Source organism: Aulonocara sp. 'chitande type north' Nkhata Bay, linkage group LG17 (assembly GCF_057382095.1).
Source record: "Aulonocara sp. 'chitande type north' Nkhata Bay isolate Kocher_YH1m ecotype deep benthic linkage group LG17, A_spYH_male_GT1.1, whole genome shotgun sequence".
In the NCBI taxonomy this organism is placed as follows: domain Eukaryota; kingdom Metazoa; phylum Chordata; class Actinopteri; order Cichliformes; family Cichlidae; genus Aulonocara; species Aulonocara sp. 'chitande type north' Nkhata Bay.
In genome coordinates, this window is record NC_141360.1 from 27,232,459 (window position 1) to 27,243,585 (window position 11,127).

Here is an 11,127-nt window from a genome sequence, read left to right on the forward strand (position 1 = left end):
GAAGTATAACTTAAGCATTCGAAGTGATGCAGTTCCAAAAAGGTTCTACAGTTCTGATTTAGTTGACATGCAATATTGTGCAACAGCTTGCTGTGTAGTGAATATTTGTCGAATATATGCCAGTGTGTTTCTGTGCTTAAAAACACCAGATTTAGATAATAGAAAAATGTGTGTTTGTTAGCAGAAGTGCGTGTGCATTCATGCTTGTAATTGTCCACGTGTGAACATTGGCATTCAGCAAACTGCTCTGGGAGTCTCTCGCCCAGCTGCCGGTGTTTATCGAGCAGCCTCTCCTTTCTGTTCCTCCTGCCTTGATTTTTGAAGAGTAGCCAGTGCCGCGTACCCATATCTGCTCCTGAAATGGCGCTTTGTCTCAAGGATGGGGGAGACGGTCTTATCAGGCATTTCCAGGAGCTGTTACTGTACCCCCCTCCTCCTCCTCCTCCTCCCTGCTCTGCTGCTCAAATTCCCAGGCCAAAAGAGCCATACTGATGAGGATAGAGCTGCATTTTGCCCTTTTTGTGGTCCTTGACCTGCCTTAAGAGCTTCCATTCCCACTCCTGTCACAGCTGATTTTGTTTTTGGAAACTGGTCATGGCTATCATGCCTAATTCAAAAGCAAACATGGGCAAAGACAAACAGACTGCTGGTGGAGCTGGTGGGGTTTTTTCCACCAGCAGTCGTGTTCTGCTTTTACTGATGCCTCACAACTCTAGAGGTTCATTGCTGCGTAGCCGTATCTGTTTCACACGGTAGTTAAATGCATGTGTGTGGTTGGAACTCATGAGACGTGTGCTTTTTTGCCCTTCAGACAAAGGTACAATACAGAAGGTGATTGTGCTACCCAGCAACCATTCCCTGCATGACGATCTGATCCTGGAGGAGCTGGAAGTGTTTAAGGTCTGCTCTGTATTTCTTCCTTCTCTCTTTTTTTTTCTCTTTCACTTTAATCCCCTTTCTCCCCTTAAATCAAAGGCAGGGACTGGGAGGAGGATGTGTTTGGCCACTACACAAAGACCAAGGGCAGACAGACAAAAGGCAGGGTGGCATTTGCGAGATGGATGTTCTGTAGTGCAGAGCAGTGTAGAGTGATGAGAAACATGCTAGCATACTCCAAGTCTGGAAGTCACCCTCAAGTGAACCTTTGCATATGTTGCTTTATCTTAGGTGATAGACCTGTGATCAGAAGAAAAAGTCTCCTTTGATCTTTCTACCAAATGGTGCCACACATAGACTTCAATCTAAAGAGATTTGTCTCTTTAGAAGACATAATTTATTTCTCAGGCTACTAAAGACATCTGTCCAGAGTTATTCTAGACCAGGGGTAGGCAACTCCGGGCCTCGAGTGCCAGTGTCCTGCAGGTTTTTAGATGTGTCCTTGATCCAACACAGCTGATTCAGATGGCTAAATTACCTCAACACCTCCTCAACATAACTTGAAATTCTCCAGAGGCCTGCTAATGAACTAATCATTTGATTCAGGTGTGTTGACCCAGGGTGATATCTAAAACCTGCAGGACCCCGGCACTCGAGGCCTGGAGTTGCCTACCCCTGTTCTAGACTGATTTGTGCTTTTTTGCACCAGCATTGCAGTCCTTGTGATTATGTTTGCTTTGCAAGCTCTTTTTCAAGATCAAGAGGTGTCTTGAAGTCTATAAAGTTAATATCATAAATATCAACATCTGTAAAGTAAATATCAGGTTATTAGGTCTTATGAAGGGATGAATCCCAATTTTCGTTTTTTTTGGTTCACCCCATCATAAATATGTAGGGAAGACGTCAGGCAAGAGGTACAACAGTTAGTCTACTGCCATTGGCAAATGAGGGTGGAGGCTCTTTCATGACTGATTGTTGGCTTCTTATCTTATCATAATTGATGGAAATATAAATGCAGAGAGTATGCATTAATAATACCATCTGGGAAGCAGATGGCAACAGCTTTATCTTCCAGCATGAACACAATCACAAACATACTGCCATTACAGCAAAAGGATACCTGGATAGAAAAACATACAATAGAAAACTATCAGTCATGGACTGGCCTCCCCAAATCCCTGACTTCCTTCAGCATTATTGAAGCAGTGTGGGATCATCATAACACAGAATAGAAACAAAAGCAGCCAACATCCAACGAAGAGCTTTGAGGTTCCTTCAAGACGCCTGGAGAACTATTCCTGTAGAACACTCTATAGGCAATAGCTTCATAGGGCCTGATTTATTTTGGACTGTATTTCATGAAACAAGAACTCTGAGAGCGCCCATTCTTTGCTATATAATTACCATAAAGTCTGGTATTTGTTTTCTCATCTAAGTGTTGTGAATTAAAATGTATATTTTCCAGAAAGTTCTACGTTTATTTCATCAACACACAAACTCTGAACTTTGTTTTTGTCTTTGCTGTTTTTCAGAATAAGGCTCCTGTTACAAACTTAAGAATATCCTCTAAAAAAGTAAGCATTCTGAATATGTTATGTATGCATCTGCTTATCTTAAGTGCACTTATATTGTTTAAAAACATTCACTGTCCAAGGCCACTACGTAATGCATTCAACAGTAATCTCCTGTGCGTGATAAGCCTCCCAAAGGCACGGAAATAATAAGCCGTTTTTTTTTTTTCTTGCGCCCTGCCTCATTTTCCTGTCAGCCGGCCACTTATTAAGACAAACAGGGCTGCTGACATTTGAACTGTTTATTTTGCAGCAACAGCTGTACGCCAGCTCGGAGTTCGGGGTCTCGCAGGTCTCCCTGCACCGTTGTCAGGCTTACGGCTCAGCTTGCGCTGACTGCTGCCTCGCCAGAGACCCCTACTGTGCCTGGGATGGACTGAGCTGCTCCCGCTTCTACCCCACTGGCAAAAGGTAGACAAACGTTTCCAGTTTGAGGGTTTATAGCTACAGTTTCCTGCTAGTATTAAATTTAATTGTACCCAGTGAGGATTGCTTTCTTGTATTGCATGAAAAAACATTCTGCAAGCCCCCAAACAAATTATTCAGTGGTAATAAGCACTGATAGGTGTTGACAGGAAACCCATTCATGGAGGCAAAACTTTCACGAGTCTTAAATAAACATTAGCGACTTTTACATTTTTCAATATTAAACACTATTTTTGTTCACTTTGATTATACTTAACATTTTGCAATTTGCAGGATTATTACAGTGAGGTTTACAGTAGCCAGTGAAGTTACAGCAAATATCAAACCAATCGACTTTCCAAAGCATGGGAAGCAACTGATGTGCTATACGTTAAACTGGAATAGAACGTTTTGCTCAAAACTTGTGAAGGCCAAAAGATCACATGACTGCAATCCTTCAGTGCACACTTCTGTGTAAGCCAGATTCCACTTTTGTAGTTTCCCTTCCGGCGCCTAGACATAACACAGACGAGGAGGTATGAGCGACACCTCGCCTCTGCTCCGGTGTCTCTCTGGTTCCTTTAAGGACCAGCTGCCTGTCTCCTGACAGTTCAGTCAGACGCAGGCCAAATTTAGTTTGGTCGTAGAACAAAAGGCGCGTCTCTGTTTTTCTGCAGAGAATGTCTCTGAAATGTGTCAGCTGTTTACTTGCTTTTTTCCTCAAGCTGTTATATATGAGTGTTCTACACCGAGTGGAAGAACATGGTCAGATTTTCCTCATATTGTTTTGGCAGCGACTGCTTCTTCCACCATTTCAATATGACAGACGGACGGTTGTTATGATTGTGTATTTTATTTTGTAAGCCATCGACCAAGTTTTTTTCCCTCCTTCTTTCAGGAGAAGCAGAAGGCAGGATATTATGCATGGAAATCCACTCACTCAGTGTAGAGGATTCAATTTAAAAGGTAATTAAAGCTCCGGAAATATCCTTTTAAAGGTAACAATGGCTCAAGGCATCCTGATTAATGTGAAAGATTCAAAACAGAGCTAAAAGAGGTTTAGTTATTAGACTAATATTTGTATAGGTGGCCAGAAACATGACTCTTCATGAATGCTAATGCTGTTTTGATAAACTGGATTTGTAAGTTTTCTTCCCTAATGTAAGTTCATTTGAGGTTTACACACAGCCTGTGCCTGCACATATTTCTGTGTGTGTTCTGCTAGCATTTAGGCCTATTTTTGAGTTCGTACTCCAGACTTCATTCTTCATGAATATATATCCAGTCCACTAGCAGGTGCGGTTTAATGAGAGGAGAGAATCGGCTCCCCAGAGTGTTCAATTTCCATGAACAGTTTACTTTACTAAATTAACACGAGCGTGGGGAACCAGCCATATGGCCATTACCGCTAATTAGTCGCAACCCTGTCATACACCCGACTGAGTGATGAACCGTTTAGATAGGAGAAAAATGACACAGTTAATAAGTGAATTGGTTTGATACGTCAAAGTGTATATTGTTAGTGGAAAATGAAGTCTGGGGTGGGGTTCGGTTGTGCCGCAGGTGTCAGACTAAGCTTTGAGTCAACATCTCGCTCTCACTGTTGAGGCTTGAGACAGATTTGAGTCCATCTGTGCTCTTTGTGTCTGTCAGCAAATGACGTATGAATTGCCTTTCTTGACCCTGTGCATGTGTCTGCCTGTGTCTGCGTGTGTGTCTTTGTGTCTGTTAGCCTACAGGAACGCAGTGGAGATGACACAGTACGGCGTAAAAAACAACACCACTTTTCTGGAGTGTCTTCCCAAGTCTCCTCAGGCGTCTATTCGCTGGCTGATTCAGCGAGACAATGACAGAAGAAAAGAGGTCTGTTTGACATTTAAAGCACTTTAATGCATTCATAATTCCATTAACATTGACCTCCAAGAGGTCAATGTTACGGCCCACTTTAGCTGCAGAATTTAACAAGATAAACCCTTCACGATGCAAGCGATTTGATTAGATGTCCTGTTGTCAGCCCGTAGGGGGTTGCTCCAGTGTTTGGTTAAATATTACAGCAAAGATTAAACATGTCGTAACAATCCAGTGAGCTCATATGAGTTATCAGGATGTGCACTGCCTGAGGAATGACACTCTTAATGCTTATTGGCAGGGGAGTATCGTAATAAGTGTTGATACAGATCAAACATGATATGGGCCTTTACTAATGGCTCGACACACTCAATGCTCAGTGGGGAAACATTTTGCAAATGTTTGACGGCACTTAAATAGAGGGAGCATTTTAAAAGGCAGCGAAAGTTTAAACAAAGCTGGGCATGATGAAAACACATCTTTTATGCATTTAGCTCTCACCTCTGTCGAGCAGGGTTGCATGGGGGAGGGGGGGGGGGGATCTTAAAATAAATCACTTCAGTTTTATGATGTGTAATCACTGGAGCCTTTTCCAAATTGAGGCCAGACTGATTTGGAAGTAGTATGCTGTATGCAGTGGTAAGCTATAAGGACGAGTCTCATGAAGCTTCAAGCGCTTCAAGCACATATATCTAAAATACCTGTCATTGCAGTGACTCCCTGGCAACCTCTAGTCCCTAGGGAAAAATGTGTGTTCCCTAACTGGTTGGCAAGTGGTTGGTGTAGGTTGCTGCCTGTCACTTGGTGAAATCGATTGCAAGGAGAGCACTGCCCCCAAAACTCCCTTATTAGTGCATTGATCGCACAGATTGCCACAGTGGCTTGTAGTTTGCATGGAAGGCCTTGTCTGCAAACACTTGCTAACTAACCTCTGAGTTATAGTTAAACTTCTAACAGTGCGAACCACATCTGAATCAGAGAATTTCCGCCTTCAAATTAAAGGTTGTTCCTTACTGCTGTAACAACACCTTTTTAAATGTAGCAGCTTTTGCTATGAAGACAAATAGTCTTTGTTTCCACTTTAAGTCACACTCTTCACAGTTTTGTTACTGCTTAGCAAGTAGTTGGCAGGGGTTTACAGACAAGTAAGAAGCATTCTATATAAAGTACAGGCAATGACATCAATATCCTGGTGACCAAAGCATTTGCAATGAAGTTTAAGTCTTTAACTTTAACTTTCAGGTGGCCAAACCAACACTTAAACTTCCCACAGCTCTTAGGTTTAAATTAACATTTCAGGCGTACTTTTAGTCATTATTGACTATAATTTTGAGCAGTAAACACATATAAAATTTGGGGTACTTCAATTTTTTTTAGAAAAAAAATATACATTCACAGTTTGCTGTCTTCCGATCTTCTAATCAGTAATCATGAATAACTGAGACTTGAATGTCCTAGTCAAGTCTCGCCACTCGCCATCCCTCTTGATAGCACCAAGATATTTATTACAGGCATTTATTTAGCCAGTGGATAAAAGCACATGCATAAATGAATAAACATGTTTCCTAATTTGACTTTTGAGGGTGTGACAAGTCATACAACGGTCATCCTTGCCATTGCACAATTTTCTGACAGGCTTCTTATCAGGATTTCTTAAGAGTCTCTCTCCTATAATGTCTCCAGTCATGCAATAAATCTGTGCCCTACGTTATTGAGTGACAAATTAAAGTAAAAAATAACCATACTAGAGGAATAAACAACGGTCTTACAAGCAATAGTCCCTTTATTAATGTTAAAAATGTTAGTCTTCTCATAGGTGTTCATTAGCTGATTGCAAAGAGTCCTTATCCTGGCGGTGCACCATAATTTTGCTGTACATTCTTGAATAACGACAATAAAGAATCTTATCTTATTAATCATTAAGTGATCCCTTAAATCTGCATTTTTTTAGCCAGGATTTTTGTTGCATATTTTTGCAGGTTAAGCTGAGTGACCGCGTCCTCTCCACCGAGCACGGCCTCCTCATCCGCTCTGTGCAGCTGTCCGACCAGGGTCTTTACTACTGCCTGACCTCCGAGAATGGCTTTAAACGCACTGTCGCCAAAATCCGTTTGCATGTGCTGAGTGAAGCCATGGTGAGCATGCTGACAGACAAGCAGCAGTCGCCTTGGGCATGGACCAGCTCTTTGCACCCCAAGGTCCTTTTGGCAGCCTTCAGTCCCGCAGAGAACCTGGCAGTGCAACAATACTGCAAAGAGAGAAAGGAGCTCAAGAACCTCCAACAGAGGCAGCAGCAGCAGCCATCGGAGCCACCCGGACCTCTCAGAGGGGATTTGGCCAAACTGAAACCATTGCTGGACCGGAGGAAGAGCCGCAATAGACGCAATCACCCAGAGGACTGACAGAAGGAGCTTGCAGCTGCAAAAACAGACATGCACAACTTCCTATAGTCCCCACAAAACAGTTACAGATCCCCATATTCCAACTTTCATCTCAACCTCAGAGCTCCGTAGTTGATAGACATTAGAGGGAGAAGCATGGGGAAATGTTATATAGCAATATGTCCTTTTTTTTGCATGAGGTACTGTGACCAGAAGGCTGTGACATGAGCCATTCTTTTCTTTTCACAGTCACAACACAAATCAAAGCAGCCCTATTATGACTGCCACTAAGAATCTGTTGTCTCTGCTGACATTGCTAACCATAATACATGTCAGGTCGCCGCTATATTTTAAAGCGGGAGTAGAATTTGAACTAGTTGGACAACAGCTCACAGTCAATTTGTGCTTCTTGAAAGAAGAGGAAAGTCATTTAAAAAGCTCGTGTTAAATGGAGCTGTTTGAAAAGGGACAAGCAATAGGCAGATGCATGTTTATTAGATGCTACTCCTTTTTGAATATTTTATTTTTTAACTAACCAAACGATTAAATTATGGGACACTCTACAGGACTTTGAGAATATATGTAGTTAGCATACTGTTTACAAAAACAATGGTCATGCTAAGAGCCCACGGCAATAAAAAGTGTGGTGTTGAAGGGACGAAAGTTAAAACTCTATTAGTTCAAAGGCCAAGCTTTACGTCCAGTGCTGATGCTACCCAAATGGCAATTTTTGTTGCATACATGTCGTCTATATTTATTCCTACTACTCAGATGTACATGTGCTGTATGAATATGTGCCTCATGTTTAATCTGCATATTGTATCATAATTCTCTCATTTCCAACACAGACGCATGTTCATAGAAGGTGTCTTAAATCCTTGCCTCGGTTAGATTTTAGCAACCAAGCTAGCAGATACGCACATTTTAATTAGTGTAAAACTACGCAGCTGCTGAAACACGACAGTATCCGTTATTGGATCCACATTTTCTGAGCTATCTCCAGCAACTTGGACATACTTTTAATTCAGAAGTAGTAATTGTCAGTGAGGTAGTCTGTGATTTAGAGCCTTCAACATATGTGAAAAGCCAATTTTTTCCTCCTAAGCATAGTTAATGTAGATAGCGATTATTTGTTGCTTGTGTACAGAGCTTTTTGTTGTTGTTTCTCTGTTTGTTTGGATGTTTCATTCTTTTAATTTAATGTCGTGCCAGGTATTGTGTTTTAAATGTGTATATAATTTCAACATATTTCGCCAACTAACTGCGACTGTCTGCAAATTGTAGAGGCATACAGTATTATTTTGATTTTGAGAAAAAGACTTTCTAGCGTTCTCTCGTACAGATCTCTCCAGCATCATGTCAACAGTGTAATTTTAGTCCTATGAAAAATATGTATTTCTATTTATTAATGTCATGGTAGCCTGAATAAATTTGTTCAGATCACTCCCAGTTTTACCAACAAATCTTAGTGTTTACTGTACAACCACAGCACAAGACAAACTTCTAATGGTCCTGTACATTTTTAATACTACAGTACTGTACAAAAGTTGGCAACGGGTCTGAATTTTACATTTTTGGTTCAAAGTGTATCAGTATGTACAGAAAAAGGTACAACAATGAGTGTGAGCAGCCATCCATTAAACATGGTGGAGGCTCTGTCATTGTTTGGGGGTCTGGATTTCAGCTTGTGGTACTGGAGGTCTTGTGAAAATTAATGGAATTATGAATGCATTAAAGTGCCATCACATTTTGATTCACTATGCAATAGTATACCTGGATAGAAAAACACAATAAAATGCCAACAGTCATGGATTAGCAAGAAAACTTTCAAGTAGGACTCCATGCTTTCTTTTTCAAAAGTTTCCACTCCTGTACCAGTTTGAAGGCTTTGTCTGAGTGGACAAAATTGCTCGCCTGAGGATTTAGTAGGGAGATTGAAATTAAATTTTTGTTGAGCCTCTGGTGTGTAACCCTGTGGACTCCACTGAAAACTGCAATTTAGTCTCTGGGTAGTAGCTGGATACCAAATATCATCACCAAAATCAAATCACTTTTTATTGTCACATCACATGTGCAGGCACACTGGCACAGCACATGCGAGTGAAATTCTTGTGTGCGAGCCCCACAAGCAACAGAGATGTGCAAACACAACAACACAAACGAGCAAAATACAAGAATGGCCAACCTGAAACTAATAAATATATGTACAATATATAATAGTGTATGCATTTCTGGATGTGTATACTAAATATTTTCCTACGTGTGTGTGTGTGTGTGTGTGTGTGTGTGTGTGTGTACACATTTTTACAAATTAAATAGTAAAAAAATAAAATAAAATAATAATAATAATAATAATAATAATAAAATATATAAAATATACAGAGTTGAATATGTGCAAAACAAGTGGCATTTATATACAGTGTGGAGTGCATAATGTTGAAGTTCCAGTAGTGAAGCTGAGGTGTCTATGACGTGTTCAGCAGTCTGATGGCCTGATGGAAAAAGCTGTCTCTCAGTCTGCTGGTACGGGACCGGATGCTGCAGAACCTCCTTCCTGATGGAAGCAGTCTGAACAGTTTATGGCTGGGGTGACTGGAGTCCTTGATGATCCTCCCCGCTTTCCTCAGGCACCGCTTCCTGTAGATGTCTTGGAGGGAGGGAAGCTCACCTCCAATTATCCGTTCAGAGCACCGCACTACTCGCTGGAGAGCTTTGCAGTTGTAGGCGGTGCTGTTGCCATACCAGGTGGTGATGCATCCAGTGAGGATGCTCTCAATGGCACAGCGATAGAAGGTCCTGAGGATGCGGGGGCTCATGCCGAATCTTTTCAGTCTCCTGAGAAAGAAGAGGCGCTGCTGCGCCTTCTTCACTGTTTTGTTTGTGTGTACTGACCACGTAAGATCCTCAGCCAGATGTACACCAAGGAACCGGAAGCTGCTCACTCTCTCCACAGCAGCGCCGTTGATGGTGATGGGGGTGTGTACTTCTCTGCACCTCCGGAAGTCCACTATCAACTCCTTTGTCTTTGCGACGTTGAGGGTGAGATGGTTGTCTTGACACCAGTGGGTCAGGGCGCTGACCTCCTCCCTGTAAGCCGTCTCATCACCGTTGGTGATAAGACCCACCACTGTAGTGTCGTCCGCAAACTTCACAATGATGTTGGAGCTGTTAGTGGCTGTGCAGTCGTAGGTGTAGAGTGAGTACAGGAGAGGGCTCAGTACACACCCCTGTGGAGCACCAGTGTTCAGTGTGATGGGGGATGAGGTGATGCTGCCCAGTCTGACCACCTGGCGTCTGTCAGACAGGAAGCTAAGGATCCAGCTGCAGAGGGAGCTGCTCAGTCCTAGATCCTGCAGTTTCCTGTCCAGCTTCGAGGGAACGATGGTATTGAATGCTGAGCTGTAATCTACAAACAGCATTCTCACATACGTGTCTCTCTTCTCCAGGTGTGACAGGGCAGTGTGTAGTGTCAGGGCTATGGCATCATCAGTGGACCTGTTGTGGCGGTATGCAAACTGTAGAGGGTCCAGTGAGTCGGGTAGTGCAGAGCAGATGAAGTCCCTGACCAGCTTCTCGAAGCATTTGCTTACGATGGGGGTCAGGGCTACAGGTCGCCAGTCGTTCAATGAGGAGATGGTGGAGGATTTGGGTACAGGGACGATGGTGGCCATTTTGAAGCAGGCTGGGACTACAGACAGAGAGAGGGAAAGGTTGAAGATGTGCGTGAACACTCCAGCCAGCTGAGCCGCGCATGACCTGAGGACGCGGCCGGGAATCCCGTCCGGACCAGTAGCTTTGCGTGCGTTCACCTTCCTGAAGCACCTCCGCACATCCTCCTCAGACACAGTGTGCGCACTGACGTCATCCGCGGTGCGCACACTGTCCGGTCTCATGGTGTTCGCTGTGTCGAATCTAGCGTAGAATATGTTTAGATCCTCACACAGAGAGGCCGTGGTCTGCGGTGTGCTGGTTTTCCCTCTAAAGTCTGTGATCGTGTTTAGTCCCTGCCACATACTCCGAGGGTTGTCAAACTGTTGTTCCACCCT

The 11,127-nt window shown here is 42.8% G+C and overlaps 1 protein-coding gene across 4 annotated transcripts in view; it reads left to right on the top strand.

Moving 5' to 3' along the window:
• The window catches only part of sema3c (sema domain, immunoglobulin domain (Ig), short basic domain, secreted, (semaphorin) 3C), a 45,432-nt gene extending 36,908 nt beyond the window's left edge, over nt 1-8,524 (top strand). For all 4 annotated transcript variants that reach the window (XM_086268456.1, XM_086268457.1, XM_086268459.1 and 1 more), the window contains 6 exons: nt 812-900; nt 2,409-2,450; nt 2,701-2,858; nt 3,751-3,818; nt 4,585-4,715; nt 6,680-8,524. In XM_086268456.1, coding sequence (XP_086124582.1) covers nt 812-900; nt 2,409-2,450; nt 2,701-2,858; nt 3,751-3,818; nt 4,585-4,715; nt 6,680-7,102 — 911 coding nt within the window. In that variant the 3' untranslated portion in view covers nt 7,103-8,524. The remainder of the gene's footprint in view (nt 1-811; nt 901-2,408; nt 2,451-2,700; nt 2,859-3,750; nt 3,819-4,584; nt 4,716-6,679) is intronic.
• The last annotated feature ends 2,603 nt before the right edge of the window (nt 8,525-11,127 follow it).